The 15,538-nt window shown below is 41.3% G+C and overlaps 2 protein-coding genes across 2 annotated transcripts; both read left to right on the forward strand.

Moving 5' to 3' along the window:
* Window positions 1–1,221: 1,221 nt before the first annotated feature.
* Window positions 1,222–3,722, forward strand: LOC108141726. Its single transcript, XM_017265218.2, has one exon. The coding sequence runs from the start codon at window positions 1,282–1,284 to the stop codon at window positions 3,580–3,582; it is 2,301 nt and encodes a 766-aa protein (XP_017120707.1). The 5' UTR covers window positions 1,222–1,281; the 3' UTR covers window positions 3,583–3,722.
* A 3,851-nt stretch (window positions 3,723–7,573) lies between these two features.
* On the forward strand, window positions 7,574–14,752 carry LOC108142042 (protein obstructor-E). The gene is given in 7 exon segments (XM_017265721.2): window positions 7,574–7,668; window positions 7,817–7,881; window positions 12,119–12,205; window positions 12,208–12,376; window positions 12,464–12,582; window positions 13,428–13,824; window positions 14,525–14,752. Coding segments are annotated over 6 exon segments (993 nt in total). The 5' UTR covers window positions 7,574–7,668; window positions 7,817–7,820; the 3' UTR covers window positions 14,685–14,752.
* The last annotated feature ends 786 nt before the right edge of the window (window positions 14,753–15,538 follow it).

Below are 15,538 nucleotides of genomic sequence, written 5' to 3' on the forward strand. Positions count from 1 at the left end.
AATCAGCTAGCCGCATGCCAGAGTCGCTTGCTTACTTAACCAAGTCAAGACCACGCCCTTCGTCCTGCGTCCTTCGTCCTGCGACCAACGCCCCCATCATCCAAACCCAAGCCTCTTCTGGAGATGGTCCTTCTCACAGGGTCCTGCGTTTGCGGTTATCATATTCTGCTGGGCAGTTTAGCTGCGTAATTGAATTAAATTTCGTTTTAAAATGTAAAAGGCTTTTGATTTGGTTTGTAGTCCTTGACGTCGTTTGTACTCCATGAAGTAATTAGCATTTGTTTCAATCCCTGAACACCAACTTTGCAGCACGAGTTGGCAAAACCCACAAAATGGTACTAAGTCAAGGAGGAAAGAACCAGAGAAGTTGGATTGGGGTTGTTATCCAATTGAAACTACAACAACTTAAAGATCTTTCAAGGCTATTACCACTGTTGAAATGGAAATAAATCAAAAAGTCTCTCTTAAAATTGAGCTTAAAAGTAATACAGTAATCAAAAGAAACCGAAAACACTGCATCAAATTGTAAAATAAGCTTCAACATAGTATTATATTTGATATATAAAAAAAAAATATTTATATGACCACAACAAGAATTTTATGATTTTATTTGGTGGCTAGGCCATAAAAACCATTGAATAATGCAAATATATCTAAAGTGGATCACCAAATGGGCAAGGACTCACATAAAATTTTACTGGCCTGCAAGTAAACATAAAAAACATATACAAATTTATTGTTGCGATTCCTGGCGAAATCTCAATAATATTACTTGATTTCAATGTTATTTATCAATCCAATCCGTAAGTAGTTTAAAAGAAGTAATTTGTTGTTTCAAATTATGTTTTAAAATATATTAAGAAAAGCTATCATAAAATTAAAGACAATAATACATGATCAAAATTTAAAAAAAAAAAACCTTCACCCTGAAAGATTAGTGTCTTCAAAGTAAACTACATACAGTTATACGGTATAAGTATTAATTCATATCGAGAGTCTAAAGCTTTAGTTTAAGCTATTATTTTTAGACCACACAAGTTTAATTTTGATGGTTTCGTGGTGTTTTTTTAGTACTTATCTTATAGAGAAGTTTATTACACCCAAAAGCTTAAAATGTATGTAGGAATAGCTAATTTTTTGTTGATATATTACTTCTTTCTGCTTTTTAATCACAACTTTTTATCAGGCACTCTATAAAAACCCAGCAAAAATTAAAAGTGATCAGTCTGAAAAACGAAACTTCAAAAAAAAACTTTCGGCTGTCAGAAAAGTAGTTAAGATATGTCCGGAAAGGCAGTTGGCTTGCTCCGCAACATCGATTGTGTGCGCTGGTACCGTGGCATGTCGTCCGTCCAAACGAATGCCTGCGATGAGTTGCTCCACGCCCTGCGAGATGACATGGAGCAGGGATCCACGTACCGTGTGCGACACTGTGTCTCCCAGCTGGGCATTCATCCACTGCCGGAGTCTTCGCGGATCAGGACCATCATGGACATGAGCCAGGGAAATGACCTGGCCTTTCTGTGGTTCCTGTGGGAGTTGGCCTACAAGCAATCCCAGACGTGCCGCAAGGATAACGAGCATATATATACGGTCAACGAGCAGCTGCTGCTGTCGGGTATAGCCCACCTGGACATGCCGACCACGCTGAGAGCCTTGGATGCCCTACTGCCACCTGGGCCTCAACCAAAGAAGCGGAGCACCCAAAACCATTCTGTTCAAAAGTCTGGTCCGAGGCAAAAGGACTTCGTCCTGCCATATTTTGCTCCTCCTTTGCGTCCTCGTCCGTTTATTTCAAAGGGCAAGATCCAACTGCCCGACAGTAAGCTCCGTTTTCCGGAGTACTCCCAGTACAGTGATCGGATGCACCAAATCCCCAACGAAACGTCACGCTGGTTTGCCCAGTACCAATTGTGTCCTGCCAAGAGGATAGTAAACAAGTTGCTTACCGAAGAGCTCAATGGGCTTAGCTTGGAGCCCTTGGCTGACACCAAGATGCCAGAACCTCTGTGTGAAACCCATCGTTTCTTGAAAAGAGCGGTGGAAACTGAACGACAGGCGAAAGTCAACTCAGACTTTTTGTCCCAGTTCGATGTTCCTAAAACTGAGATGGAGATTCGGCGAAAACATATCCTTCAAGACATAGAAAAGGGAACCGAATGCGCAGCTGACAAGATCCGTGAACTATCTCGAAGACCACTTAGCCAAGTGAAGAAAATTGGCAATGAGTGCGTAAATTGTCGATTGTGCAGCCAAATGGTATCCTCACCCGTACACATCTTTAAAAAGGACCATGATCATTCGGTGCTGATGGGTCTGGGTGTCGAGGAGAGTCCCAAAGTGCAACTGTGTGACCAAACGAAGGAGAACTTAATCAAGGTTATGCTCATGCATGCAAAAGAGGCCAATCGCTGTGGGGTTGGCGACTGTCAAATGCAGGATGTAGTTCTCAACTTGGAAGCGCATAACCACATTGGCGTTTTACATAAGCTTAAAAGGATTACTCCACCCATTCGCAGGTCGCGCAATAGGTCATCTCAGGGTCGAAAATTACCAGCAAAAGGACGAAAATCAGTGAAGAGCACCCTCAACGAACCACCGCATATACCAAGGAAACCCATTCAGAACCTAGCCGATCTTATTCCCAAGTGCAGCAGAACTTTGACACGTTTGAAAAGGTCTGCAGTTCAGTGTCCTGCAACTGACGTGAATTTTATAAGCAGGACCATCGATGGTTTTCAGCTGGACTACCATAAGATATACGATCTGCCGGCTCTGCCCGAGGAACGTTTGCCTTGGGAGGACGATGTCGTGGACCTGGAGGACAAACAGGCTGTAATTGAAAGGCTCTGCATTGAGGCCCTGAATAGTGGAACATCCAAATCGATAAAGGAGTTGCAGCAGGATAAGTCACTTTCTCCGATTTCAAGAGCAGTTGTCAATTGTGCTGTGGACATGTTCCGCACAAATGCAAACGAAGTGGAGGCGGAGGAAACCCAAATCCAAGTTGAGGAGCAGCAGCAGAATGATCCCATAGATCCAAACAACAATCAGCAGATTGAGAACCTGCTGAAAGCAGCTCTGAAGGTGCTCAGTGGTAATCCCCACTTTGTGCTGGCCAGCTTAACCAATGCCCACAAGATGCCCGTGCTCCTCGATTGGGTTTCGGATCGCTATGGCAAGACCTTCAGTCGGCAGGAGATGCGCGATCTTGTGAAGAACTCGTTCCACATCTACGAAAGATTCTATCAGAGTGAAAGGAACCATTGGCGAAAGACCTTGAGACTGAAGAGGAGTCTCACCTACCTGGGCAGTGCGGTCACCTATGCCAGCTACAACAAGGTTAGGTGCCAGACCAGACGGCTCAATGGGGAATACCAGGCCAGGCTCAACGATCTGGCGCTGGAGCAGACGCGTCTCACCTGGATGGCTCTGCGGGGATACTCGCACCTGGACGGCGACATCAAGGACACCTTCTTCGCCTACATGCCCGCCACGCAGCACGATCTGAAGCGCCACCATGTTTGGCAATCGGATGACTACCGGGACATGGTCAGGTTGCGGCTAAGGACTCGCAGCTAAATCGCTGGTTCCCGATGGCAGATCGAAGCACACATGACAAGTCATGGACTTCGCTCTGCCATTTGGAACAGCCATCGAACCATCGAACCATTGATCTGCTTTGTGGCGGTTAATTCAACCATTGCCATTGTTTGCCACTACTTAAACCAAACTATGTATAATCCCAATTAAAAATGCTGATGCCCAACTAAAACGCCCGTCCGGACGGCAAATGAATAGCAAACACGGCCAAACAGGGGCTTAGTTTCAGGTTTTCGGCTATCGCTGGGTCGCCAGATTGCCGATGGGTCGTGCCATCCGTCGTTGTTGCTCATTAATTAAAAACGGGGCGGGGTCAGTGGGAAGGCGCGCCCTGCAGCCGTGCAGCCCCAAAAAAGCGGAAAAGTGGAAGGGGGAGAAAACAACAGACAGCAGGTTGACAGGGGGGCGTGGCAGGCCGGCAGCCAACTGCTGCCATGAAATGGCGGTCCAATGACGCACGTGACACGTGTGGCATGGCACTGACAACTCGAAATCGACTCGCTGACAGGCAGATGCCGCCGACGGCCAGAGAGCAGGACATTTTCGAGGTCCTGATTTCAGCGGTCTGCTCTGGTCGCAGCTCTGCCCGCCACACTATGTGTGTTGAATCGGTAAGGCATGTGACAGGATTATGATATAAATCATTGCATACTTTACGACGATCGATTTAAGGACGGTCTAGTGCTTTAAAATAGCATCTAGTGCAACTGATTCTGTTTTATTTTTTTTTAACAATTGGAAGCTAAAAAGAATATGTTTTTTTTGGATGTGAACACTTACAAATTAAGTTATCCTAGGAGTCTGTTAGTTAAATACTTTTTAGAAGTACATAAATGGATGGCTTTGAAACCTTGGTTTGTGATAACCGTGCTTACAATGAAAATCTCTTAAATTTTAAGCCGTTGAGAAAACAGCCTGTAAAATATTGGGTATATATTGTTTGGCTGTTATATCCCATTTGGTGCAAAATGTATTAAAGCTATATAGTAGTTTTGAATCTCTAAACATTTTAGTGACACCAAAAAATTTTAGATTTTTTATTAAAATAAACAAATGTCTTTTAATTTCATAGTTTTTGTTAAATAAAACTATGATAAAATTCTGATTTTAAATTGTATACTTGCACATACAAAGACTTTCCTATTTTTTATTTGTTTTTATTATTTTTGAATATAACTAACAGTTCCATATTTGTCATTGACTAAAACTATGTCTGTTTAAAATTAGTAATTTTTATTTTAATTTGTTTTTCTATATTTACCAGCAGGGTATGTTTTTCCACTCACAATCTACTCAATCGAAATGTATTAATTTTAATGAAGACATTACAACCAGTTATGTTACATTTTGTGAGATTTTTTTTTTCGGTCAATGAATAGAGCACTTGTGTATGTGGTGCTGGTAAGCGAGAACCCAATCACATGCAGGGCCCCGGGGCGAGTGTTTTGTTGCGGACTCTGCAGGAGCTGTCGGATAATCGCCGGCTAATACAATGAGCTTTTCGTAGGAGAAGCCCCCATTCGAACGTCGAACAATGCCCGCCGGAGACGGATCCCCCATTGGCAGCGCCATTTCCATGGCCATTATATTCAATTATACGACAATAACGTGGCGCTTAGGGCGCTGCGGTTCACGGGAATTGAAAATAATAATAAAGCGGAACGGGGCGGGGCGGGGCGGGGATAGATAAAAAGTGCAAGCTGGTTTGCGGGTGGTAGATGGTCCGTGCACAAGGACTTGGGCCAACTATCAGCAAGAAATTATGATTAGCTTTTGGTAAAGTTTTCGACCGCAGTCAGCAGTCAGCGCGGGCACTTGGGAACTGCCACTACCGCATACTTTGCGCCACTAATTCGCCGGACGGACAGCGGACAGCAAAATACGGACAGCGGAATACGGACAACGGACAAAATGTGAGTGGAGCGTGAAGCCTGGAACCTGAGAACAAAAACCGAATTTCTGCTGGCGCAACGTTTTAATTTGACTCTTGATTGTTATGCCATTGTTGCCTTGCATTGTGCATTCGGCATTCTACACTCTTATTTCTGTGTGGTCTCTTTGTGTAATCGACGCTAATGCGCCCGAAATTATGCTAAACGAATACCATTCCGCCCACCATCCACTTCGGGATATTAAGAAATGGCAGCTTTGAATTTGTAACAATATTTTAAAGAACAAAATGGGCATGCTATTTTACTGACTTATCGGTGGGATTATGAATCGGAGGCCATTTCTTGCCGGCAGAACCCTGAGATTTGCATTCGCACGCAACATTTGTTAAATGTATCGTCATGTATGTCATTTCACTTAATTATGCCATTTACTTTGCATACAAAGCTGCCATAAGTTTCCCCCAAAATCTTGCGAAAATTTGAAACTCTTGACGTTTGGGGCGTTTGCGTTGGCCAGAAGAGGACAATTTGTCACAATTATTGCGCTCAGGATGACAGGCAAATGAAAACCAAGCAGCCGGAAAACAAGCTCCGGAAAAGTCGACTCCAAGGAGGGCTTTTTGACAAGTTAAATGTGTTCAGGGCCTGCACAATGATGCAGCAAATGCTCTCAGGAATATTCAGAAGCAGGACGAACCACCTGCAGGGCCATGTGGCCATGTGGCCATGTCCAAACTTGTGTCCGACATTTTGCCATATTTTTTGGTTAATTTCAGAAATGCAAATCATCGATGCCCTGGCGGAGCGGAGCACGTCCTGTCGCCTTTTTGACAAATTTGCCATCAGTGTTCGTGCGGCGATGTGCTCGTTACAACTTTGTACGGCTAAAATATCATGGATCCGGTTTGCTCTCAAACATTTTGCTGCCGAGTGTCCTTTATTCATTCTGACAACTGGTGCCTGTCGATCGTCGTGTTTTCTGTGGCCTGGTCGCTCATTTGTTTGCAGCTTACGTGCATAGTTTGATGTTGGTTTTCTGCCTGGTCCAGGAGTCTTTTTGGCCATTTTATGCAATGTTGGCATTTCCATTTCCTGCCTTTGTTTGGGCTTCGCCTTTGTTTAGGCCCGAAATATTCAGTTTTTGTGCAACGAAAAATGGATTATTTTTACAAACCAATAAGAGTTGAACAAGTTCAAACCAAATGTTTTCATTTAATTTTTACTTCTTTCGAATTTCGAGCATTCTTGCTCCTTTTAATTCCATTCTACCAATTGTAGTTAAAGAATTTTACAATATTTTAGTATTTACTGACATACTGAATGTTTTGGTTTATGTCTGCCTCTGTTTTCCTGCAATCAGTTTTAATATATATATATATATAAACTATTAATTTTAATTACACTCAGTAAATCAATTTCAGGATGACTGATGTAGGAGATTGGTTTACAATGAATGGTACTTCATGTTAGTTTATTATGATTGTAAAACGAGTTGAAGTTTGTTTAAAGTCGTAAAAAACCTACTAAGGAGCGATAAAGAAAGCTTGTTTGTAAACATAATAAAATGTCCAAATGTTTTATTTTTATTAATAAATTTGGTATTATATATAATAAGGGGGGCATAAAGAGTAGATTATATTTGGGAACTTTTTTTCTTGGATATAATAAAAGTTTTCCACTTTGTTTTAAGATTTTTGACCTGCCAGCATGATTTCGTTCGAATGAGTGGCTTAAATTGAAAATTTAAAATAGGTTATTAAAGCTAAAAGTGTTAACCTGCAATTTGATAACAAACTTACAAAATGGCTTGAACAACAAATTTTTATTAAGCGTTTTATCCTTTCTTTTCGGTATTGTACTTTTTTTGTTTTGCTACTCTTCAAAAAATTTGAGTACGGGAAAATTCCCGTATCAAATGATTGGCCTAATAAAATATCCGATCACGAACCTAAAGTGAGTTTATCTACTCTATGACATTAAGAGTGCTGAGCTTTCGAAAAGCTCAGACCGGTTCTCTCCAACTGCGCATGCGCAACCGTCTCACTGCAATTTCCTCAAGGCAGAGCGAAAGCAGCGATTTAAATGGAGACTTCGGGGCGTTAAAACCCATTCCCGATCCAAACCGATCGCACAGTTAAGTCCGAGACGGAGACGCGTCCGCACCTCGATTTTGGTGAGTTCCGATTTCTCCCAGTGCAGTGCCGATGGTGTGGAATGCCACAATGGAGTGCCAAGTGTATCAAAATTACCACTCGAATGCATTTAAAGTGCCGGAAAGCATATTAATTTGCAATATTAAATTAATCTATCTGTCCGTTCAGGTTAATGTCAACTAACAAAATGGCGTTTGTGAAAATTTGCATATTTGCTTTGGCTTTGGCCGTGGGTAAGTGTGGAAAAAGCTCTTAATTGCATTTGCCAATTAATGATACGTCAATACCATGGCACGCAATGCTGCCCTGCTGTACAAACTCTATTTGAATAATGCGCTCTGACTTTAATGCTCTGCCGCTGCTCGCATCACAAACAATCGCCTCTAATTGTTCGCCGCACCCAAATAAACATGGAACAAACCAACAAAAATACCGACAAACAACGATATGCAAATGCAAATGCTTTGGCTGTAGCTGGATTTTCTGCGTGCAGCAACTAAGCTGAAAAATATGGTTGTAAACATTATTTGCACCCATGTTTATGCATATCTGCAGTGTTTGTGTTTGCAATGCTTGCCCTCCCATCATGTCAACTGTTGTCCGCGTTCGATGGCACCAAACACGTGTAAATGCCATATATATAGCATATATAACACACAGCAGATAGCATTCATCGTGGGCATTGTCACACTTGTTGGCTTTGGGTTTGGGATTTTGCAGAAATTTCGAAATTACAACTGCAACAATTGCCATTACAATTGAAAATTCGGCAATTTTATTTGCTGGCAAATTCTCTGCTCATTTATTGTGTGAAAGCTCATTAAAAATTTGTTTGTCTACGATGCCCCAATATGCAAAAAATTAAATTTTAATATTGTTAACTCGCCGGAATAAAACATAAATTGATATGCAAGCAACTGTTGCGCGCGCGGGGGCGAAAGCCGAATTTAGTAATTACATTAAAATGGCCATGAAAGTATTGCAGTTGCTCATAATTAAATGTATAGCAATTTGGAGCCACGCACTGCGAGTACACAAACATAAATGGCATAAATTAAATTCCCAGTTAATTGAGGGAAAACTCTCCTGATGCCAAGCACGTTGAGACAATGGAAAAGTTTTAAATTGATTGCGAGCGTGTTTGGGCGAAAAGTTTATAAATTATTTGCCTCGACACTTTCTAGACTGCCAGCCAGCAGACATCTTTCCCCAGAACTCGCAACCAAAATAACAATTCCTCCCCTCCCATTCGAGTCTATTATACATCTCGCATCAGCTCAATGAATGACATGAAAAAAGTGCTTCAATCTGTGTATTTTTAATCCATTCAATGTTCATTGAACTTAACACGATGGCTGCACGCACTTTCCCAAGATGACAGCCCGACACCCACGACGTGTGTGACTGGAATCGAAAATCCCAAGCCGCAGCGGCTCACAAAAAGTTTGGCCCCATAGCCACGGCATAGGCAGTCAATTAATCTAGTTTAACCGGACTGGGAACCGAGTCAAACGGTCCAGGACCAGGTTGAACCGGGTCTGTTGACAACGGCGGCGACTCCATGGCAAACTTGTTGACAGACTGTCAGAGCGACGCGACCAAGTCGGCAACTCGAATACCGGCCCAAACACATACCCCAAACCCAAACCCATACTCAAACCCTCGAAGCCAAACCCAAGCCGCATAGGCCACGCTCCGCTTGGCTTACTCGGCGACTGCCAAAAAAATGGAGCCCCATAAAAATGAAAGGACAACATACACGTACTCGAGCCAGGCCGAAGGAGAAATGCCCTTGGAGAAAGGTTTTTAAGAAAGTTTTATTGTTGACTCAGCTGAACTCATGAATCAATATTTTTTTTTGTTAGAAAATAAGTATTAGATATTAAGTTTTTTTTTGTCAAGAGGATAATAAATCCAAGAATACAAGAAAGACAATCCTTCTTTAGTCGTGCACAACGTAAACATTTAAACATTATTTGAAAAAAATATTATGGTGATCAAAATTGGTTAATAACTTTACCAAGTTTAATATGAAAATGGTTTTAATGATACATATAAATACAAATAAATAAATGATTAAATTAATAAATAAATTAAATTTTAAATACAACAATCTTTAACTTTAATTAAAATATAAAGTAGAGTGATGGCATCGCTTGTTTTTTTCACATATAGACTTTTTTTTACTTAAGACAGGGTTGGTTTTATTATTATTAATTAGATTAATAAAACAATGACTAAAAATAAAGTTATAGACATTTGATCCATTAAAAATTGCCTTTAAGTGTATAGACATTTAGTATTTCAAATTCGTTTTCCAAAATCAAAAGAATTTGGTTATTTGATTGGACTTTTTAATTATAGTGATTATAAATTTATATGCAGACAATTGAGGCTTTTTAATAGTTGCCTTAAAAGAGTTTAAATGTTTGGTATCTCAATTTAGTTTGATTGCTTCATTAATATGACAAATTATAGGCTATGATTTAGCCTTTAAAAAATTGTCGTAAATCGAAAGAAATTTATTATTTGGTTAATATAAAACAAATATAGATATAGACAGTTGAGCCTTAAATTTGTTGCCTTAAAAGAGTTTAAGCTTTTAGAACCCAAAATTCGTTTTCCGGAAATAAAAAAAATTGATTATTTGGCTTATATAAAAAAGTTAGATAAAGATAAATTAAAGGACTTTAGACGTTTAATATCTCATTTTGGTTTTCTGAATCGAAAAAATTCTTTCTTGACATTTTTAAAATCAGTTTACTTTTCATTAATCCCAGTGCAAGAGTATTAACCAACTGAACTATGAAGCTTACGCTACTTTTTCTTCCCAAGCTTCTTGTTTGTGTTGAGTTATTTTTCGCTAGGTCCCGAGCTGTGTACGAAACATGTTTCAATGACAAGCGACAGCTGCAACAGCAGCAGCAACAACAGCAGCAGCAGCAACAACGGCAATACCAGCTACATCAACAACAACAACAACAACGACAACTTGTTGTTGCTGCAGTCGGTGTAGTTGCTGGCTTAAATGTTGCCTGACACTTCACGCACTAATTGCTCTGTGGAATTGTTTCTTTATTAACGTTTAATCGAATGTCAGCCGGGCGACGTCAGCATCAGCATCAGCAACTTGCTGGCATTGTTGATGTTTACTGCGTCTGCTGCGATGGCGACAAAGCGAAAACTGAAGTCTTTTCTCGTTTCTCCACTCGTTTGGTTTTTGGTTGATTTTTTTTTTTTCTACAATTTTTGCAATGCCTGATTGGAGTGGTTTACCTTGAGGAGAGCTACACGTCCGTTGCGGGATGCATTTTGCCTGATGGCACGACCGTAAGCTGTTGCAACTTGCAACTTGTCGGAAGTGCGTGGCAATGTCTCGATTTTCCGCTGATTGCAACATTTCAAGGCTGAATTTCAGCAACCCAGCTGTTGCGGCTTAAATCAGCTGTTTACGGGCCTAAACCGAGATTTGTAATCCCCGAGACACTTTCACTTTTAAGGTCGCTCGACCGACCGCCTGGCCTGTGTCGCAATCAGACGGCAGAGCAAAGCGCTAACTCATATACATATCGGTAGCTGTTTATTGAGTTGCCGCAAACGGGTTTCTCGCAAACAAAGTGGAAATGTTGAACCGAAAAACAAAAGACAAAAACGTGCAAGTTACACTTGGAAAAAATTGACATAAAAGCTTGTCTAAATGTAAAATTATTTAAATTTCCGTTCAGGAAGGTACTAGGAAATTTTTATATTTGCTGAGCTCTTTATCTTGTCATTACAAATATAAATAAGTTAAATATGTTTAACCATTTACATTAAAATAAATTATTAATATTAAAAAAAATAGTTTCTAATATGAATCATAAAAGTACCCAAAAGCCTTTACTTATCGTCAATAAATCTGTGACAAAATGCACTACAGTTTAAATATATATATAGTTTAAAAGAAAATAATAAATTTCTAAATAAATTTCTGTTGTCAAACAATCAAAAAACCACTATAACGAGATTAGCAGAACTAAACCCTATCATCTTTTAACAATACACTATTACTAAAGCTTGAAATTGCAATGATTTCTTACAAGCTCAGCCAGGTGTTTACATATATGACAAATGAACAGGACTATATGTTATTGTGCAATTAAGGAATTTTCAATCGATTCAGATGTAAATTTAATTTAATGGTTTTAGTTGTTGGACACAAAAACTTTAATATGACACTCTTTTGCCTCTCCATAGCTAAGTAATTGAATTACATGTAGTAAAAACCAAATAAACATAAATAAAGTTTGATTTATATTAGATTAGATAAAAGAAATGTTCAATATTCAATTTAAAATGGTTATTGCAGAAAGTCACTGTCAGCATGCGTATTAACTGTGATAGGGAGAGTGCTGTGCAATTGGGCAGCGTGTGCTATGCATTATTGATTGGTTGAAGTTTAAATTATTGCCCTTACTACCGTCCATCCAGGTCTGACCGCCACACTGGCCCAGGAGCAGCAGCGGGGCGGTTTCCGTGGCAGCAACAGCCAGTTCCGCGTCGGACCCGGTCACCCCCCTCCCAGCGGCACTTGCCGCCCCGCAACCGCGATCCTGTCCAGGAGGCATCCGTGGTCCCCAAGAGCAAGCAGACGGAGAAGGAGCGGGAGTACGAGCCCACCGAGGAGTGCCCGGAGCCCAATGGCTTCTATCCGGACAGCAAACAGTGCGACAAGTACTACGCCTGTCTGTAAGTGACCCAAAGGAGCAGCCGCCACAGGGCGTATGAGTAATGCTGTGTGCCGTATTGACCACTTAACCACTTGCCACTTTACAGGGATGGCGTGCCCACGGAGCGTCTCTGCGCCGATGGCATGGTCTTCAATGACTACACACCCATCGAGGAGAAGTGCGATCTGCCGTACAACATCGACTGCATGAAGCGGACCAAGCTACGTGAGTATTCATTTGTGTTACGTATGCGCCGCACAAATCGCAGCTATATATATATATATATATAATATAAAGCTCCTTCTTTCGCTCCTGACCAAAATCAGCCCATAAACGCGCTGCGTGCCCGCACTTATTTGCTCGTTACTTCTGGGCTGCGCTTCTTGTTAACTTATTTATTATGCAAACGGCATGCGAGGCGGTTAACCCAAATTGTTGTCGTCAATAGGTCTTTGGTCTTTGGTTTTGTCGCGGTGCTTTGTTTTTATTTTTCGCCTCTCAGTAGACTTGTTTTATTCGTGATTTTATTATTGGGGGGAGAGTTGCCAACGAAATTTTAAGCCCCAGCCTCAGCAATTGGCTTCCCGCTGCTTTAAACTTGTCTGTCTAAAATGTGCCACGTTTTTGGAGGGAAGCATCAGCATCCCTCAAACTTTGCAACAGAAATGCTTTACTAAAGTTTTTCCTCCATTCACGACGCTTTAAGAAATTATTCTCACTCAAAAGCATAACACTTTTGGGGGCCATTTGTATGATTTTGTAATTTAAAATATTACAGGACGTTTTAGTTTTTAAATAAATTATATGCCACCCATCAAAGCAATTAGTACACATTGTGCAGGCCCATTAGCAATTTCAATTACCTTTGTCTCCTGTTCACTGGCACACTATATATGCAGCTGAGCAAATGTGTGCCCAGAACGTTGTGTGCGCTGGCTGGTAATATACTAACGGAAGTGCAGAAAGGGTTTTTATGGCCAAGGAAAGGTATATACATAGTACGGATGAAACTGGACCTGGAATTTGATTTGTCGCCGGCTCTTTGTAATTTTTAAATTATTCCATCGCAGAGACGCCCCAACCATCGCTCCACTGCCCCCGGAAGAACGGATACTTTGGCCACGAGAAGCCCGGCATCTGCGACAAGTTCTACTTCTGCGTGGACGGGCAATTCAACATGATCACCTGTCCGGCGGGTCTGGTCTTCAATCCCAAGACGGGCATCTGCGGCTGGCCGGATCAGGTGGGCGTCACCGGCTGCAAGTCGGAGGACATCTTCCAGTTCGAGTGTCCCAAGGTCAACGAGAGCATCGCCGTTACGCACCCGCGCTACGCCGACCCCGAGGACTGCCAGTTCTTCTATGTCTGCGTCAACGGAGACCTTCCCCGGCGAAATGGGTGCAAGCTGGGCCAGGTCTTCGACGAGGAGAAGGAAACCTGCGACTGGGCCCGCAAGGTGCCGGATTGGTAAGTCATAATAGCTACATATCAACTTGGGACTTTCACGTTTTCAAACTTATTTTATTCTTAGGGGGTATGACCCCCTTAAGAATCAAGTTTAAAATAGTTGTAATTTATAGAGTTCTTTTTGTTTAAAAATTGGGCAACAGTTTTTGATAGTTATTATAAAAAAATAAAACAACAGTTAAAAAATCTTTTAAGTAGAACAACATCTCAACCCAAATATTCTTTTTTTTCTGACAATTTAAAACATTTGAATAAGATTTGAAGCATATTATAATAATTAATATTAATTTTGTTTGTTTACTCTAATTTTCTTTATAGTGAGTATACAAAAATTAAATAGAATTTAATCATTTCAACATAACTATCCTCTGAAATGGTATTTTGCAACAAAGACAAAATATAATTATAAATAATACAATTGATCCAAAATATATTTTAATATACAAAAGCCAAAAGGAATTTAATCAATTGGCCTAAAAATTCTTAAACACAATGATTTACTAGGTTAGAAATTTAGAAATTCACTATCTTTCCATTAAAGTGCTGACTGGTATGTTACAGGAAATCTAGTAAATTGAAAAAAAAGAAAATCTTGTTGGTTTGAGAGCGTCCCTTTTTAAAGCTCAAGACATTTTTGAAGCATTTAAATGTGACGTTTTCGGTATAGTCTGTTCCTAATGTCACTCCCTTTCTTTTGCAGTGCTGACTGGTACAAGGATCGCCTGACCGACAAGGAACTGGATGAGCTGGAGAACCCGAAACCGAAGACCACGACCACCAAGAAGCCGGCCCGAGTCCGCGGGCAGTTGAGACGCAAGCCCCAGCCGAAGCAAGTGGAGCCGGAGGAGGAGGAGGCCTGATCCCCGACTGTATTAGCCATAAGTGAAACCCACTGATTGTCGCCATTAAAAGCGTGCAGGAGGTCTAACCATCGATCGTTTTACTCCAGCCCAGTGGCTCCCGGAGTTTGATGCCAATGGGGTATTCGCGAATGCCAGGGGAATTAGCCCCTTGCTGCTGACAGTCCTGCCGAATGTAATATGCATGGGAATTTTTGTGAGGAGCAGTTGATGTGGTGCCAAAACGACAGGATTTTATGCGCATCCAGTGTGCACAATCCGTGCACTCTGCATTGTCCTCTTGTCCTCTTGTACCCTTGTCCTCTTGTCCCCTTCGTGACATGACGAAATCAATGCTCGTCCTGCCCACTTCTTGCCAGAGAGTTTTTCCCATTGCCTGCAGCGCATAAATTCAATTTGCCGATGAGCGTGCACAAAAGTATGCAACAAAATGGCAACAACCCGATACACCATCACACACACACACGCAAACAAGGATATTGGGTGTTTTGTGGAGATGGGGGGGTTCGAGGGGTGGGACAACATGTGTATGACGTTTGGCAGACAAGAAGCATTCGATAAAACGCATTGAAATTGCATTGTGGAAATTGTGAGCAGTTGAATGGCGAGATTTACAGTGGCCATTGCCAATGGAGGAAACGAAATTGAGTGCAGGGGGGTGGGGTAAAACTCTGCCAGGGGGGCAGGACAAAAACGCTGTGGAGAGCATCAATTCTTATTGTTTAAGTACTGACGTAAAATCTCAGCAGACGATGACATTTTTACTTGGCAGTGTTCGAACGTTTGCTTAAATTTATTTACTCATTGGCTTAGGGTCGCTATAAATGGATTTTCCATCTAACTTGGTAACAGGA

This window comes from Drosophila elegans, unplaced genomic scaffold (genome assembly GCF_018152505.1).
Source record: "Drosophila elegans isolate 14027-0461.03 unplaced genomic scaffold, ASM1815250v1 contig_814, whole genome shotgun sequence".
NCBI classification, from domain to species: domain Eukaryota; kingdom Metazoa; phylum Arthropoda; class Insecta; order Diptera; family Drosophilidae; genus Drosophila; species Drosophila elegans.

Excerpts from the sequence above, each read along its gene's own strand:
- LOC108141726 (XM_017265218.2), top strand. The coding sequence starts at position 1,282 with ATGTCCGGAAAGGCAGTTGGCTTGCTCCGCAACATCGATTGTGTGCGC.